The sequence below is a fragment of the Neolamprologus brichardi genome, chromosome 12 (genome assembly GCF_056152115.1).
Source record: "Neolamprologus brichardi isolate AB-2024 chromosome 12, ASM5615211v1, whole genome shotgun sequence".
NCBI classification, from domain to species: domain Eukaryota; kingdom Metazoa; phylum Chordata; class Actinopteri; order Cichliformes; family Cichlidae; genus Neolamprologus; species Neolamprologus brichardi.
This window is the reverse complement of record NC_142115.1, coordinates 16,597,746-16,613,397: the sequence shown is the minus strand read 5'-3', so window position 1 is coordinate 16,613,397 and position 15,652 is coordinate 16,597,746. Positions and strand designations below refer to the sequence as shown.

Sequence of the window (15,652 nt, the reverse complement as noted above, 5' to 3'; positions counted from 1 at the left end):
TTAATGATGCACTTCCGTGGTCCAGCGCAAAGAGCCTGGATTAAACTGTATTTTAAACTATTAGCATAATACAGTAAGACAAACTTCAGGGAACTGGAGTGTCAAATGCAATATTTGAAGGCAATACAAACGATCAAAGTTGTGATGAAAAATAACAACAAAAAACTGAAAAGGGTATTAGGTTATCTCATTAACTGCTTTTTTAAAAGCTGGTGTTTTGAGGTATGTTGTCACGAGAACTGCTGCTAAGAAGGCTGACAAGTTTCTCTGCAACATTTCTACGAATTATAACTATGTTCACGCTTTCTGGTCATCAAATATTTTGCAGAGTTAAACTGCCTCGCCACATAGACAATGCATTTTTTTTTTTTTTTGCAAGACTGTTCACACTGGCAGGCAGGCACACCCCCATGAAAGGAGACCACAGTTACCAAGTGACAACACAAACACATAATCTCTAAAGCTGGCTAAAGAACAGCACAGACCTGTGAGTATTCTTATATGACAAATAAAAAATTAGCAACATTTGTTTAACGTCTTTATCAAAATGATCAAAATGTCTCGTGATGCTCCCAGTGAAAGATAAAATATATAATATGCTTATTTTAACAAAAAGAATGATACGGAGGATATTTGAGTGGAAACTATCACACTAATATATTTAATACATATCTCTTTGTAGACAGTAAGGATGTCTCATCATCAGTCTGACACACAGAGTCACACAAGGTAACCTTTCTCATTCACATATCTGTATTCAGTGCATACATTCAGTGTATTGCAGTCATTTACTTTTCACTTTCAATTTGTGTGGGTTGCTAATTCAGTTGAAAATCCGATCTGCGCTTAAGAGGTGAATAAGATGTGCGTCGACCGCTCGCTGATGGGATTGAATTAAGGTTGTGAACCTTTCGAACACCGCTGTGAATCAAACTGATAAAATTAATCCTTAATCCACAACAGCCTCAGACAGGTCCAACACAGCATGCACAGGGACATGAAGACAGAACCCAAGGGCATGAAAACCAATGTACAACATTTCAATCCATCTTCATTCTCTCTCTTAGTAGATCAACTCTTTGTAGAATTGCACTTTAAAATGACTTTTTTCTTCTTCAACATGACTTTGCAATATTTGCAACACATGTTTTTGCATCTTCTAAATACTAAAAACCCCAATAAAGAGCTTCTAAAACATTATAAGCTTGATATTTTTTTGTTTACTTCCCGATTAAGGCCAGATGTCTTGGAAGGTCGTTTGAGGGGTCAGGATAGGCCGCTAGCTGTGCTGCTAGAACAAGCTCTCAGAATCAAAGAGGAGGCGACAGCTGGTCTGCAGTCCAGCCATGGCTCCGTCCAAATTGAGGCACTGTCCCGCAAGCTGTTGGAGAATCACATACTCACCATTACACGTATTGTTAAACAACTCAGCATGGGCATACAGGTATGCAAGGTGGTGGAAGTAAGTTGTGGAAAGTGCTGTTGCGTGCATGTTTAGGTATTAAAGTATTGTGTAAGTCTTTTTCTTGTTTTGTGTGGAATATGCTGTACGTCTTTTAGGTGGGTGAAGTCAAGCATATGTGCTGATTGTCTCCTTTTCTGGCTGTTCTTTCAAACAATACAAGGAGAAGAGCTCCTTGTATTGTTTGATGTGCAGCACACCCACGCCGACTCATGCCCACAAACTCCCAGCTGATTTGATTACACCTGATAGAATGGTGCAGTGCTCAAATAAAGCCTACTTGACTTCTCGCCATCATCAGCTCATGCACATTTTGTCTGTATAAGCATACAGTGATCATGTGCACAGTATGTGGTTAACTAAATACTCTCAAGTTATGCATTCTAACAGCTATTCTCCTGACAGTCAAGCAGAAGAACTGCAAAAGAGTACACGGGTCTTAGTCTCGCGGAACAAGTGTGAGGGTGTTTGGAGTCATCTTTCACTGAGCAGAACATCAAACCACACTCTGAGAGCTGCCTTACAGAAGTAGGGCACCGGAATGAAACATTCAGCTTCATTAGTGTATACCAAATGGGCCATTAGCATGATTAGAGGCTATCATCGTTTGAAATATTACATGAAGGCCAACAAACTAATTAATCCTGCAAATCAAGAAGCAATCAACTAAGTAAAGGACTGAATACTTTGCAAAATCAAATGTAAGCCACATCACACAGTCACACTGTTTGCTTTCATGATAATGCCAGAGGGTAATCCATTTGATTTGAGGTTATTTTACACATGCAGCCTATACAGCAATCAGTCATGCAAGTGCACTGATGAAATTCTGCCAGTTTTAAGTGAGCTTTTGTAGCGAAGGACGTGTCGTTTGCATTCAATGTTTATCCTGATGGCATGGAATGCTGCATAATTAGTTCAAATCCGAAGCTTTCTGCTGGTACTTTCCAAACAAATCATGCACTTCCTCATCTGGTTTTTCACTTAATTTGCTGGGGAAACAGTCACATATTTTTTTTAACAAATGTGAAACATGCTGTCTTTGTTCTGGGTAAAGGGATTAGAGAAAGAGATGGCCCAGCGGGACTCTGTCACCTCTGGAGTGGCACACGCTGTTCAAAACATGGACCAGAAAAACACAGCTGGCGTCGGAGACCTGAGAGGAAGAGTAGCCAGGTAGGCACTGTGTGAGTCCTGAGTCAGACATTGCTTTCAAATGCTGAGGTACAAACTGCACAGCAAGTGAAGGAAACAAGAAGGCATTATTTAGATTCACTGGAGTGATCTGACGTCCCTCGCTGATACCCGTGTTTTTCTCACTCACTAATGAAGTGAAATTGTTTAGCCTTCATTCTGTCTAACAACTCTCCGCCATTGCACAACCTCAAATCAGTCCTGGCATACACACAGACATGCACAGATGCAATTATTTTGTTCCCACCTGGGTGAGGTTCCCAGGTTTAAATGCGCTTTAGATGCTGATTAGCACTTGTTCATTATTCTGTGATTCTGTGCACATCACACTTACTGCACTGGATTGCTGAAAAGTGTCTGTCATCTCACATATATTGTGATTGGCCTTTTGATGTGTAGTTGCCTAGACCTAATTATTTCTAACACTTCTGGCATCCACTGATCAGTGCATTTCATGTGTAAAGAGATAGAAGACAAAGATATGTCATTTACAAAGCAGGCATATCAGTGAGATTTCAGGGGGTGGAAATGGGGCTGATGCAGGGTCCAATAAAGAGAGAAGAAGAAAAACAAGTGGTCAGTGTGATAGCCTCTTTCATGTTGTTCATAATTAATAAGGTAAGCTAAGGGTCAGTGGTTTTTGTGTTGGTTGGCACTGGTTAGTGAAGCCATTAAGAGAAGCACTGGACTGGTCTCCAGGGAAAAAACTCAAATTTCAGATCAATCGTTCATCACAAATACTTTAAAGACACGCACTTACACAGGCAGGCCCAATAAAGCCGTAAGAGAAAGCCTTAACAGGCTGACATCTTGAACCAAGCAATGAAAGGAAGGAAGCTGTACTGCCATGCTGATTAAAAGAGTTGCTGCAGTTGATACTTATCACTTCAACTGAATTCAAAGTTTGCTAAAAGCAACATTTTCCAAGTCGGAGGCTGTAAGTTGTGTTTTTGCAACGTCCTAATTGCTTTTGGTGATAAAGAGATTTCTCACTTAACCCTCTCAACCCGCTCAAATTAAGTTTTCTGAGTAAAAAAAACTCATAAAATATGTGTGTGGGGTAATCAGGTTGTTAGTTTTTAACTGTTGCAAATCGGCAACGTCTGCCTTGAGAGGGTTAATTTATTCTCATAGTTTTTTTGGGTGGGTGGGAGCGTCTTTGTACCAGTGAGTCATTAGTAGATGCAAACAAGTGACCACTGAAATGTGTTCAGATTAACCATCCTCACTGCTAAGGTTTTACCAGAGCCTCTTCTTCTTATTTATTTCATGATCTTGCCTTGCAAATTGATAACAGCAGCAGTGTAACATTTTTTCCTTCCTTCCTTTTGTGGTTCTAATATAGAACTTCTTTTTTTTTTCTAGTCTTTTGCTCATCCCTCTGTCTTCACACCTTCCCCAAACTCCCTTCAATCCTATTTTTCTCATTCAATGGTCTCTCACCAGCTCTCTGTTCTTCCCCACCTATTGTCGCAGGTGTGATTCCAGCATTGCCAAGCTGAGCGCTGACGTGAGCTTCAGAGAGCAGCGGGTGATCAGACTGCAGAGGGAGGTTCGAGAGCTCAGCGAAGCTGTGAATGGACAGCTCAAAGAGCTGGAGGACAAGGTGGGGAAAAAAACGTATGCATGCTGACAAGGGTTTAGCAGAAAAGGAGTTAAGAGAGCAGTTGAGCAAAACTTTGCACTGTGCACTACTACACCAGTGCCCCAATAAGAGTTTTCACAAGTCATAAGTTAATATTGTAACATGTATTTGCCATATTTAGGTTCTTTTTTTGTCTCTGTGACATTGATGCCATCAAAAGCATTATTCTCCAGTATGATAGCATACTGGCATGAACTGGCATTCATGATCATTACCCCTTGCATCTCCTCTATCTAAGCACACGCTCAACACAATATTCATTCATTCATTTGAATTCTCTATTCCCAAACTAAAGGATAATGTACTGTTTTGTTATTATCATTATTATTTTTTTACATTTGTAGAGAGAGGTTGCGTTTATTTGAAAGCTTGATGCATGGAAAGGATCATAATCTGGGAATATAAACATTATTTATCTGCACTGTACACTTCATTAGGTACACCTTGCTAGTACTGGGTTGGGCCTCCTTTTGACTTCAGAGGTGCCTGAATTTTTTGTGGCATAGATTAAGCAAGGAGCAAGAAAACCTCCTTGGAGAATTTGGTCCATATTGACATGATAGTATTTCACGGTTGCTACAGATATGTCTGCTGCACATCCATGCTTTGAATCTCTTATTCTGCATCATACAAAAGGTGCTCTCCTGACTGTGGAGGCCAATATTCGCATAGGCTGTGGTGTCCAAACAATACTCATCTGGTACTAAGAGGCCCAAAGCAAACAAGAAAATACTCACTCATCATCACACCATCATCACCAGCAGTCTGAACTGCTGATAAAAGGCGGGACAGATCCATCTTTTCATCCTGTTTGCGCCAAATGATGACCATAACTTTTGAATACAGCAATTGCAGGTTCATCAGACCAGGCAACATCTTCAGTTGTGCAGTTTTGGTGAGTCCAGGCAAATTGTAGGTGGAGAGGTTCATTTTGTGGTCTTCTGCTGCTGTAACCCATCGGCTTCAATGTTTCATGTCCTATGTTCAGAGATGAACTTCTGCATATCTTGGATATAGAAAGTGGTTATTTGACTTCAGGTTGCTTTCTCAGCAGCCTGAAGCTTTTAGGCCATTCTCCTCTGACCCTCGGCATCAACAAGCCATTTTCACCCTAAGAACTGCCACTCACTGGATATTTTCTCCTTTTCAGGTCATCTTAACCCTAACCCTAGAGAAGGTTGTGCAGGAAAATCCCAGTAGATCAGCAGTTTCTTAAACGACCAGGCCAACCTGGCACTAGCAATCATATCATGTTCAAAGTCGCTTAAATAACCTTTCATCCCAAATATTTAGTTTCAGCTCGTCATCTTGACCACATCCACATACTTAAATCCACTAAGTTAACAAGCAGTTAAACAGGTGTACCTAACAAAGTGGCCCAGTGAGTATATTCTGCTGTTTATCCGAGAGAGGATGGCTAGCTGAGCTGTGATGGGATGACATTTGGAGCTTACTGCTGCTGAGTGAGTTTGACCTTATCAAACAAACTCAGAGGCTCAGTCATAACCAGAGTTTGAAAGAAAGAAATGAGATGGGAAATAAATTAAAATGGGATGTCAAGGTCGTCATAAAAAAAGCGTTCACCCCAACCCCATCTACACCTCCCGCCCACACCCTACCTTTTTTTTTTGACAAGGTCAGCATTATAGAAAATATGAAAACCCTGGATTACGATAAGTATGTCACATATTATAATGCTTTTTACTTGACCTAAAGCAACCAAAAGTGCCTTCAACACTGATGCAGCCAGCCTTCAGTTGTGTTGGTGGTATGGGGTGGTAAATCACTGTGATGACAGCGCATTAGCTGTGGGCCAGTGGTCAAGCGCCTACCATAAAAATAATTGAAAACGCATACAAAGTGGGTCACCGGTGTAACTCTCAGTCATGAGTGGCCACAGGAGTGGTGCATAGCACAGTCTGCTCAGCAAAGCAGAAAACACAAAGGGGTAAAGGTCAGAAACAAAGCTGACGATAAAAGACGGTCCATCGTGGTATGACAGATTATGTTTGTGTGTTTTCTTGTCACCAGATTCATGTTGAGCTTAGAAGACTGGAGGCCTCACTGACAAAGTCTTCTAAGGACCTAAAACACTCGATGTCTGATCTGCGTAGACAAGTTAAGCTATTAGAAGACAAGTAAGACTGTTAATCATGATTCCTAATGATTCCTGGAGACACCCAACACTGCACCAGGTCATTCCATGAATTTAGCTGCTGATCATGCATTTTCTGGCAGCTACTGTGAAAAGTTGATAACTTTCTTAGTTGATTTGCTGTTTAATAGTGTTCCTCAAAACACCAACATAAATTCTTACCTACAACCACTCCCAACTGTAGTTACAGCTGCTCCAAGGCTACACATTCCCAAGCCACATTCACCCTGAAATATTAATGCAGGAGGCACAATAATGGTGAAAGCTTGTTGTCCATTTACTATTCCATCTGAGAAACAATGTCAAATGGAAGCAATATATAAACATTTTAGAAACAGAGAGACGCGAATGATAGATATGTTCTATTTAATAATGTTGTACCTGCAATGGAAAGCAGCCCACTGATCATATTAGAGCCAAAAGAACAGATAAAAATAGGCGATTTTTGTGTTTCTGAAATGCGTCACAATAATAATGTTGAAAACAAGCAAAAAAAAAAAAAAAAGAGGCTTCCTTTATTTTATTTGGATTATAGATTTAATATATTATATATCCATCCACCCACCTAGGCTGTGCTTGACCATTGATGGATAGAGCTGAAAAAGATGAAACATACCGAGTGATGTTGTCTACACGTTACTCAACCTAATTAGTTTTTTCGTTTTTAAGTGGCCAGGTCATGTTTTTTGAAAGTAGGCACTGCTGATGTCAGAAAGATTTTTTTTTTTTTTTTAATTAATGTTCAGTCTACAAAGAGAGTTTATTGGATTTTGAATCCTAGATGTCATTGGTTCTTTTTGTTCTGACTGTCTCATGTATGACTACACTGAGCCACACTTGCTGGGAGATTTTCTTAGATGCAGTTTAGGCATTAAAGGCCTCATTAGTCTCAAGAAGGTAGTCAGTCAGGATGACCTTTGTTTTTTAAGTGATGAGATCAAGTGTCCGCTGGATGTGGCGATGCAGGGACATCTGAAAACTTATCTAACAAGAGCCAAGCCAATTGTCATGTTGTCTAGTGTCAACGTGAACTGCATTAGGCAGCTAGAATGATAACGGAGTGCAGTTTTGTCACACCTGTACAGAAAAAATTATTTGCACCAGTGACACACAGGCGAGTGTCTACTGATTGTCTCAAGGACACTTTAGACAAGAGGAATAAGACTAAAGAAGGTCTCGAGATACTTGCTTTTTGAGTCCTATAGTATTACACAGCCCACACAATATTTCATTCAGTTTGGTTGCAGCTTCCATCAGAAACATTTCAGTACTGTTCATCACATGAGAACCACATGCAGCTTTCAGTGACCACATCCCCAGATATTACAAAGAGAGAAACATTTATATGGTCCAAATACAAGTACAGCATTCAGAGCTACAGAGCACAAAATTTCCCACCACTGTTTTTCACACTGCTGTTTTGGTGTTTCTCAGTGGTGAGCTTGACGTGACATTAAGCAAAACAAGAAGCACTGTTGCTGATGAAATCTCATGTCTGATTACCAGACTGTGAAATTATGAACACTGACTTTTTAACTGTTAAACCTAAAGCATGTTCCTTTTATAGTAAACTTACGGGTTACAAATTATTAATTTAGTACTTTCATTCTCAATCACACAATCACACATTTTTACTCGAAAGCTATTTAGTAGAAGTGGAAGTGCCAATAAAGCATTGGTTTTCTAAATAGACACAAACTTTATTTCCTGTAGGGCTAAACTAGCAGAAAAGAACTGCTATGTCCTTGAAAGTTGCAAGACTGTGTAAACATTTAGATCCTAAGACATTTATAATGAAAAGTCTTTACCTAAATGTAAAGAAGTAAAGCTATTACAGTTCACTTTGTATTCCTTGTGTCTTTGCAGAATGACAGGAGAGCTTGACGAGGGCAAGGAGCAAACAGCAAAATTGAGGACCTGGACAGAACAACAGCTCAAGAGCTCTCTCCAGTCACATGTCAAGGACAACCAGGAGCTGGTTTCACTATTACAAGACAAAATGGTACAATATACATAATGGTTGAAAAATGTTTGACATGTACACTCACTGAAAACTTCATTAAGTACACATGTTCAATTCTACATATTTAGGTATATTGACATGGTCAAGATGACCTGCATGAGAATGGGGAAGAAAGGTGATTCAGCTGACTTTGAACGTGGCGTGGTTGTCAGTAAACAGGAAATTGAGGCTACACTTTGCACAACTCACTAAAAGCAGACAATAGGAGATTGAAAAAATGTTGTGTGGTCTGGTGAGTCTCTCAAAGAGGCCAAAAGTGTGTCACTCCATTGCATCACCACCACCCTGAACCACTGATACGAGACAGGATAGATATATGATTCGTGTTGTATACACCAAATTCTGCCCCATAAATCATGGATCCATCCTGTCTCGTATCAGTGGTTCAGGGTGGTGCTGGTGGTGCAATGGTGTGGCACACTTTTGGTAAACAGACATTCTGTACTTAAGTAGAAGTACAGATACCAGTGCTGAAAAATACTCCAGTAAAAGGTGAAGTTGAAGTAAGTTGAATTTTTCTAAACAAAGGTACTCAGTAGAACATGAGCAGAGAAAAAAGGGGAAATAAAAAGTAGCTCTTTTTTCTGTTGCCTAGATTGTAGAGGGTGACTTTGCCTCTAAACAGGAAAATTAGTAAGCAAGAGGTTAAAGGTAGGTTCAGTGTGTGGGAAACCCTAAAGTCAGTAATAGTGGCTCAGCGTGGGGAAAAGAATCACAACTCACCTATTGAGAGCTCCAGTAGTCTATGATCAGCTGAAATGCTGCTCTTTGTGGATGAATACAACTGAATTCAACCAGATGTCAAGACGTGTTTCATGAGTTGTCCTGGCTGATTTCCATCCACTGCAGTGACAGTACACTGTTTACTCTACTTAAGTACAGTAACAAAGTATTTGTACTTTGTTAATTACTTCCCACCTCTGCTATGATTTATTTATTAATTACAACTGAATTTTCATGTGCATGCTGTGCTTAGTTAGGGGCGGAGTCTAGATTGGCTGACCACCTGCTTGCCCTGGAGGCACGTGTGGAGAAGTTTGACATCCAGCAGAACCAGGCTGACCGCAGTCGGCATGATCAGCTGAAACACTCAGAAGACAAACTTAGCAGAAGAATAACCTTAGTGGAGAACAACCTTCATCAGGAGCTGCAGCTGCTCAAACAGCAGTACCACAAAGGTGGGTGATCACTGCTGGTAACTTGCTGTCATCAGAGAGCAAACACACATGTACCGCGTGTTCTTCACCATACACGTCAAGGAAAATAATGGACATGCGAGAGCAATTCACAAGAGTCTGAAAAATAGAAAGAAAAGAAAAAAGAAAAATACTTATAATAAGTAATCGTAAAATGAATATAAGAGATTAACCCCACCAGGCAGCCAACATTTATTTTTACCACAATTGAGATGTTTATTCTTTCCTTTAATTACAGTAGTCACTGACTTGGTGTTGATATGTTAAACAGGAGTTCAGCTCGGATGCTTTCCAGCGCATCATGTGGTCTAATAATTGGCTGTACAACAGTAGTATAAAGGATCTTATTCTGCACATGTGTAGTTACAACACAGCTAGTATGCTGCGAGCCAATCCACAGGAATAGGCAGTCAACTAGCCTGCCAAATACTCTAGCTCGTCTCCCTATCATGCTGTTGTTGACATTCATCCTCATCTCATTTCCCAGGATGCCTGACACTAGATCTCACATCTGCCTCCCTTCCTGACAGTCTCTCTCACTCCACAGCTCTTATTAAAGAGCAGACATATAGAAAAGTGCCCAAACTTCCCTTGGTAAATAAGACCATGGGTAAACTGATCTATGAATCACTACTCAGCCACTGCTAACAGCACTCCAGAGCCATTCATCCACTGTGCTATTTTAAGTGTGGGATGAAAAGAAAGAAGGAGATGGTATGAGAGAATGAATGCATAATTGATGAGAGTTGTAAATATTCGTGGCAAGAAAGACATTGAGTTATGGAGCTGGAAAGAGAAGATACTTAATATCTCAAAGGGAGCCTTTCAACCCCACAGTCTGTTACTTCCTAGAATACATTCTGTAATAAAAATGCATCAGCTCTATGTACTGTTACATAATTAACTAGGTATTAAAAATATAAGTAATGATTGGGAGCAATTAAGCATAGAATAGGGCGGGAGACCACAGGGACAGGAGACAGAGCAAGATGAAGGATGTCATTAAATCAAAAATAAAACACAAATATGACATGTTGAATGCAGTACGCTTTCATAATTAGAACTAGGATGGTTTTAAAAGACTTAATGTTATGAGCCCACAGGAGGAAAGTCCTTCCAGTACCATCATAGCACATCCCTCATCCAGCAGCAATGACCTGAATTATTTTCACCTCAAATGCTGTATGTTCAGTGATGATTTATGCACCCTGCCTCTGTTTGAATAGGGTTCCAGTCTGTGCATGATGCAATTGAATCACTGAGTCAGATATGTGACATCAAATCTCGCCTTGACAAGGAGAAGCTTGAGAAGGATATCAGCCACATCCGCAGCAAGGTGCTCAAGTAGTAGTGACATACGCTGAAGAGGAACTTGTTTTTTCTTGTCACACCTATCCTGAAGCAAAAGATTGGATCAAAGGCTTGGAAGTAAAACCCTCTGGGTGTTACTACATTCATCTTTAAAACAAAAAAACACTGCTGTTTTAACTGTATTTAATCTACCTTCTCTTTAAAAACCAGGTAAATGATCCAGTAAGTACTGTATATTAGCAAATCACCAAGAGCTGCTATTCACAGTAAGATACCTACCTTTTCACAACTCACTATATTTTTAACTTTGCAATGTTTTGACTGTAAAACCTTTAAATACCATTGTACTTAAATGATATCACACTGATAAACTTGTGTATTTTGAATATTATTTTAGTATTATCTAATAAAGGATGTATTTTTTAAATATATAAATGTTTTTATGTTTCTGTAAACAGATGTCAGTGACTTTCATCTTACAGACCTCCTCACCTGCAGGAGTACTTCCGTTTATCGTATAATACCAGTGTTTTTAGATTGTTGATCTCGTGATGGTGTTGGGGGGTATATACAAAACACTGCCGAAACCCGGGATCGAACCAGGGACCTTTAGATCTTCAGTCTAACGCTCTCCCAACTGAGCTATTTCGGCTACACACACCTTGAGTAGGAGGTGGACGCAGGGGCATTGGTGGGCCACGTGATGCATTTGGCTAGTCGTGATGTTGTTCACTTCATTGTGCTCTTACGTTACCCTGCAACACTCCTTTATTAATCTATAATGGTGTGACCTAACAGATATTAAAATAATGTTAAAAGCAACCATGATGAGACAGTAACTTATCGATTTTTGTTATTCGGCTCGGCCCATAATCAGGAGTTCATATGAACTGATTATGTTGCGTCAGTAATCAGTCAGTGAAGCCCTCAATCTTTCAGCGGTCTGAAACCTGAAGGATAAAAAAAGAAGAAATAAAAATCTCGTGGCCCGTACGGGGCTCGAACCCGCGACCTTGGCGTTATTAGCACCACGCTCTAACCAACTGAGCTAACCGGCCTAGCCCTGACGGTGAAAAACACATACCATTGAGTGACGTCATCAAACACCTTAAACGAAACCTACTGATCAGATAGCTAAAGGACACAAACAGACAAAACTTCTCCGTATTTACGGTAAGGTTTACGTTTTTAACGTTAATCAGCCTTGAGCTAGATTGATGAAGTAGTTATGAGACAGCCTTTTTCTACATGGGGGTACATAATTATGCTGTAGAAGAAAGCTACGCTCACACGAGAGATTTAGTCTAAGAATATGAGGAAGGAATGAAGTACACTGGGAAGAGCAAGCTATGGTACGAAAAGCTATAAAAGAAATACAGCAAGATAGTCTTTAAATATACACAAAAAGAGCAAAATGTAAGAGAAGATGAAACAAAGGATGAAGAGGACACATTAAAAGTGAGAAAATAATTGCACAGGTGTACAGTATGTGAATGTGAACGTGAACATGAAAAATGAGAAACATTCAGGAAATGGTAGTTCTGAAAGTGTTTTAATGGGGTTCATGTTGTCATCTTTAGTTATTAGTAGTTAGCAGTGAGTTACTAGTAGTGAGCGTAGTTATTAGTAGTGAAAATGATTTTTCCTTCTTCTTCTTGCTCATCAAATATACAAATTATTGCATTCTTGTGTTTCACAGCTGCAAATCTTCGTCATCCTCTGCAGGCCATTCTTATATCAGGATGTCTGTGCAATTCCATGGCTGGGAGGTGGTAGACGATGGTGCCTCTTTTACTGGTGTGTTGCTAGAGCCGTCGCAGAGACCTCAGAACCGGGGAGTCTACACTATGTACCATGGGACCAGCGTTGCCAGTGCACGTCTCATTATTGCTAATGGCTTTCAGCAGTCGCAGCGGGGCATGTTAGGAAAGGGTGTGTACGTCAGCCGTGATAAGAAAAAGGCACAATGTTATCCATTGAACAGCAGCTCTTCAGACCGTGTGGTCTTCGAGCTGCGTGTACGCGTTGGCCGCGTCAAACGTATTGACAAGGACAACCATCCTATGCAGTTCACATGGCACACACATGGCTACGACACTGCCTGGGTGCCCCCCAAATGTGGCATGATGGCTGTGAAAAGCGGCAAGGAGGAAGATTGTGTGTTTGATCCCAAAAGAGTGACTGTGGTGGGCATTGCAGATGCACCAGATACCACCATAAGGACAGAGCTTCAGGAGCTTCTTGCAAAAACGTCCAAAAAGTCTGGAAGAGGAGCTGGTGATTCTGCTGATGTGTGCCCCCTTTGCAAGAGAAAGACACAGCAGGGCGCCCAACATATCAAGCAACAGTGCTGGAAGTGTGGGCAGAACCTCTGCATTCTTATGTCCAAGCACTTCTGTCCAGGAAGACCATGACAGTTCAGTAAGGTAGAAAAAACTGGATAGGCGATGTCCATGTGCCTGTTTATCAACTGATGTGTCATAGCAGGGCCAACAGCAGACAAGCTGACACAGCTGGTGCAATATTTTCCAATAGTTAATGCTGGATGTATCTTGTTTACTTTATTAAAATGTTAATTTCGTATCCTGAATGTATCACTTTTAGATTATTTGATTTATATTCATGCTATTGTTATATGGAAACAAGAAAGGTGATCTGCTGTATTTACCAAAATAAAAGAAGAATTACAATAAATATCATTGTTGTCATATCAAAGTCCATAAACTGATGACTTCTAAGAATAAGAACTAGAACAGACATATTGGCTCTCTTCCACAGCATGTCTTTTATTCTGCCTTCCTTCCCTCACCCCAAAAGGTTGCAGCAGATGGCCGCCCTCCCTGAGCTTGGTTCTGCCAGAGGTTTCTTCCTGTTAAAAGGGAGTTTTTCCTTCCCACTGTGGCTAAAGTGTTTGCTCATACGGAGTCATGTGGTTGTTGGGTTTTTCTCTGTATGTATTATTGTAGGGTTTTTAACTTACAATATAAAGCGACTTGAGCCGACTGTTGTTGTGATTTGGCGCTGTATAAATAAAATTGAATTGTTGAATTGTTGAATTGCTGTGGCCGATAGGCAAAGCTGAAGACGTGGGGGAAAATTGTCATTTCAAGATAATAAAAAACAAACAAAGAGTTTTTCAAAGGTAAATGTCCTAACAGATGGTACAGAGCAATGAGATCATACAAAGTAAGAAGGAAGGAAAGGAGAAACTGCTGTACTATAAGATACTACAAGTGAAATCAACACAATATAAAAAGTTGACCTGGGTGTTTTTAACCTAACCTCAAATTTTCTGTAAGCTAGTGTGATTAAACATAAACTACTTTAGCAATGTACATGATGCAAACACAAAAAATATGGTGCTTTTAGTGGTGAATGTTCCAAAGCCATAATGTATTTGGTCAGCAAAGTGACATAAAATACTGGTCCTTCCCAGTATACTCAAGCCAACATCCATGTAACTCATATAGCTGACATAAAATATAGTACAGTAGCATTGATACAGTGCTTTATAAAGAGACCAAATTGTTTCATTTCGGAAGTGTATTTAAGCAACGTGCATTATCACTGAGACATTTGAGGGGAAACTCAAAAAATGTCACGTGACTCATAAAACCTAAACACCTGAGTAAGGTTGACCTTCAGTGGCTGTGATGAACAATTGATTATGGATAGAATTGCGGGATTGTGTAGTTTTGAGCTGGGCTCCAGATCATTGTGCTGTTTTGGGAGGAAATTTACTCCAGAGTCAAGCAGCATTTTCGAGTGGCTTTTCAAAATGAAGTGATGCATTTCCTTGTTTTTACAATCACATAAGCACCACCAAACCATCACACTTCCTTCACACTGATTAAATATGGTCCCAGATATTTTTCTTTTTTCATAAAACAGAATCAATTTGATCAGTCTGAAATTAAATGTGGTCTAGTTGGAAATTACATGCAATCTGTTTCTGATAATAAAGTGTTGCTGTCTAAAGAGAAATTCACATTTAACTATTACATTTGCACTCAGCAAGCTTCCTGCTCTACAAGAATATAACCAGTAACATGTTTGGAAATCTGGCTGTATTTATAAATTAGGCAGCAATTATTGGCAAACCTTTGACAATCTGTGATTGCAGCCAGCCCAAGTCAGACTGTGACTGTTTGCAGAACGGTTGCCTCCTATTTGGCAGCCTGTGAAATTGCCTTGAGATAAAAAGTAATTGTGTGTGCAACACAACAACAGCATTGTGACTGTGATATTAGATTGCTCTGAATTATCAGATACTTTGTTGAGCTAAGTGTGTGCACTGTTGGGTGGTTTTTCAGGTGAGCTGATTTAATGAAACTGTACTTGGTTAAAATTATATCAGGATGGTGGTGCATGAGATGAGCCCTCTTGGTGTCCCTGTATTGATATAATATTGCAGTAGTATGCTGTATTGATTCATTCCCTCTCCTTAATACAGTCACATTTTTAGTGCTGACATTAATTCAGGCTGGTGTTTTGCAGATACTGTTTAATGAAGCTGTCAGACTCCTGGGCTCTGTGGCATATGTTTCTTAATGTAGTGATAATGATGTACCTGTCTTTTTGCTCATTTACGTAATAAGGCCACCCACTTCACTTTGTATTCTAGCTAGATCCAGTTTATGCTGCTCTGGGAGTAGTGCTGCAATAT

At 40.0% G+C, this 15,652-nt stretch overlaps 2 protein-coding genes and 2 non-coding genes across 5 annotated transcripts; 2 read left to right on the top strand and 2 right to left on the bottom strand.

Moving 5' to 3' along the window:
- Positions 1-985: 985 nt before the first annotated feature.
- On the top strand, positions 986-11,023 carry fam81b (family with sequence similarity 81 member B). Its single transcript, XM_006784079.2, has 7 exons — positions 986-1,444; positions 2,520-2,638; positions 4,133-4,262; positions 6,333-6,439; positions 8,323-8,458; positions 9,456-9,657; positions 10,902-11,023. Exons 1-7 carry the CDS (start codon positions 986-988, stop codon positions 11,021-11,023), a joined length of 1,275 nt encoding a protein of 424 aa, XP_006784142.2.
- A 542-nt stretch (positions 11,024-11,565) lies between these two features.
- trnaf-gaa (transfer RNA phenylalanine (anticodon GAA)) lies at positions 11,566-11,638 on the bottom strand. Its single transcript has one exon. It is a non-coding gene; the product is annotated as a tRNA-Phe (tRNA).
- A 332-nt stretch (positions 11,639-11,970) lies between these two features.
- On the bottom strand, positions 11,971-12,044 carry trnai-aau (transfer RNA isoleucine (anticodon AAU)). Its single transcript has one exon. It is a non-coding gene; the product is annotated as a tRNA-Ile (tRNA).
- Positions 12,045-12,105: 61 nt separating this feature from the next.
- On the top strand, positions 12,106-13,789 carry LOC102791654 (uncharacterized). 2 transcript variants are annotated; one of them, XM_087849059.1, is made up of 2 exons: positions 12,106-12,159; positions 12,712-13,789. In XM_087849059.1, the coding sequence occupies exon 2, from the start codon at positions 12,729-12,731 to the stop codon at positions 13,398-13,400; it is 672 nt and encodes a 223-aa protein (XP_087705185.1). In that variant the 5' UTR covers positions 12,106-12,159; positions 12,712-12,728; the 3' UTR covers positions 13,401-13,789. The 2 variants fall into 2 exon arrangements, with proteins under 2 accessions (XP_087705185.1, XP_087705184.1); XM_087849058.1 differs by having other exon boundaries at positions 12,110-12,159; positions 12,686-13,789.
- Positions 13,790-15,652: the final 1,863 nt, after the last annotated feature.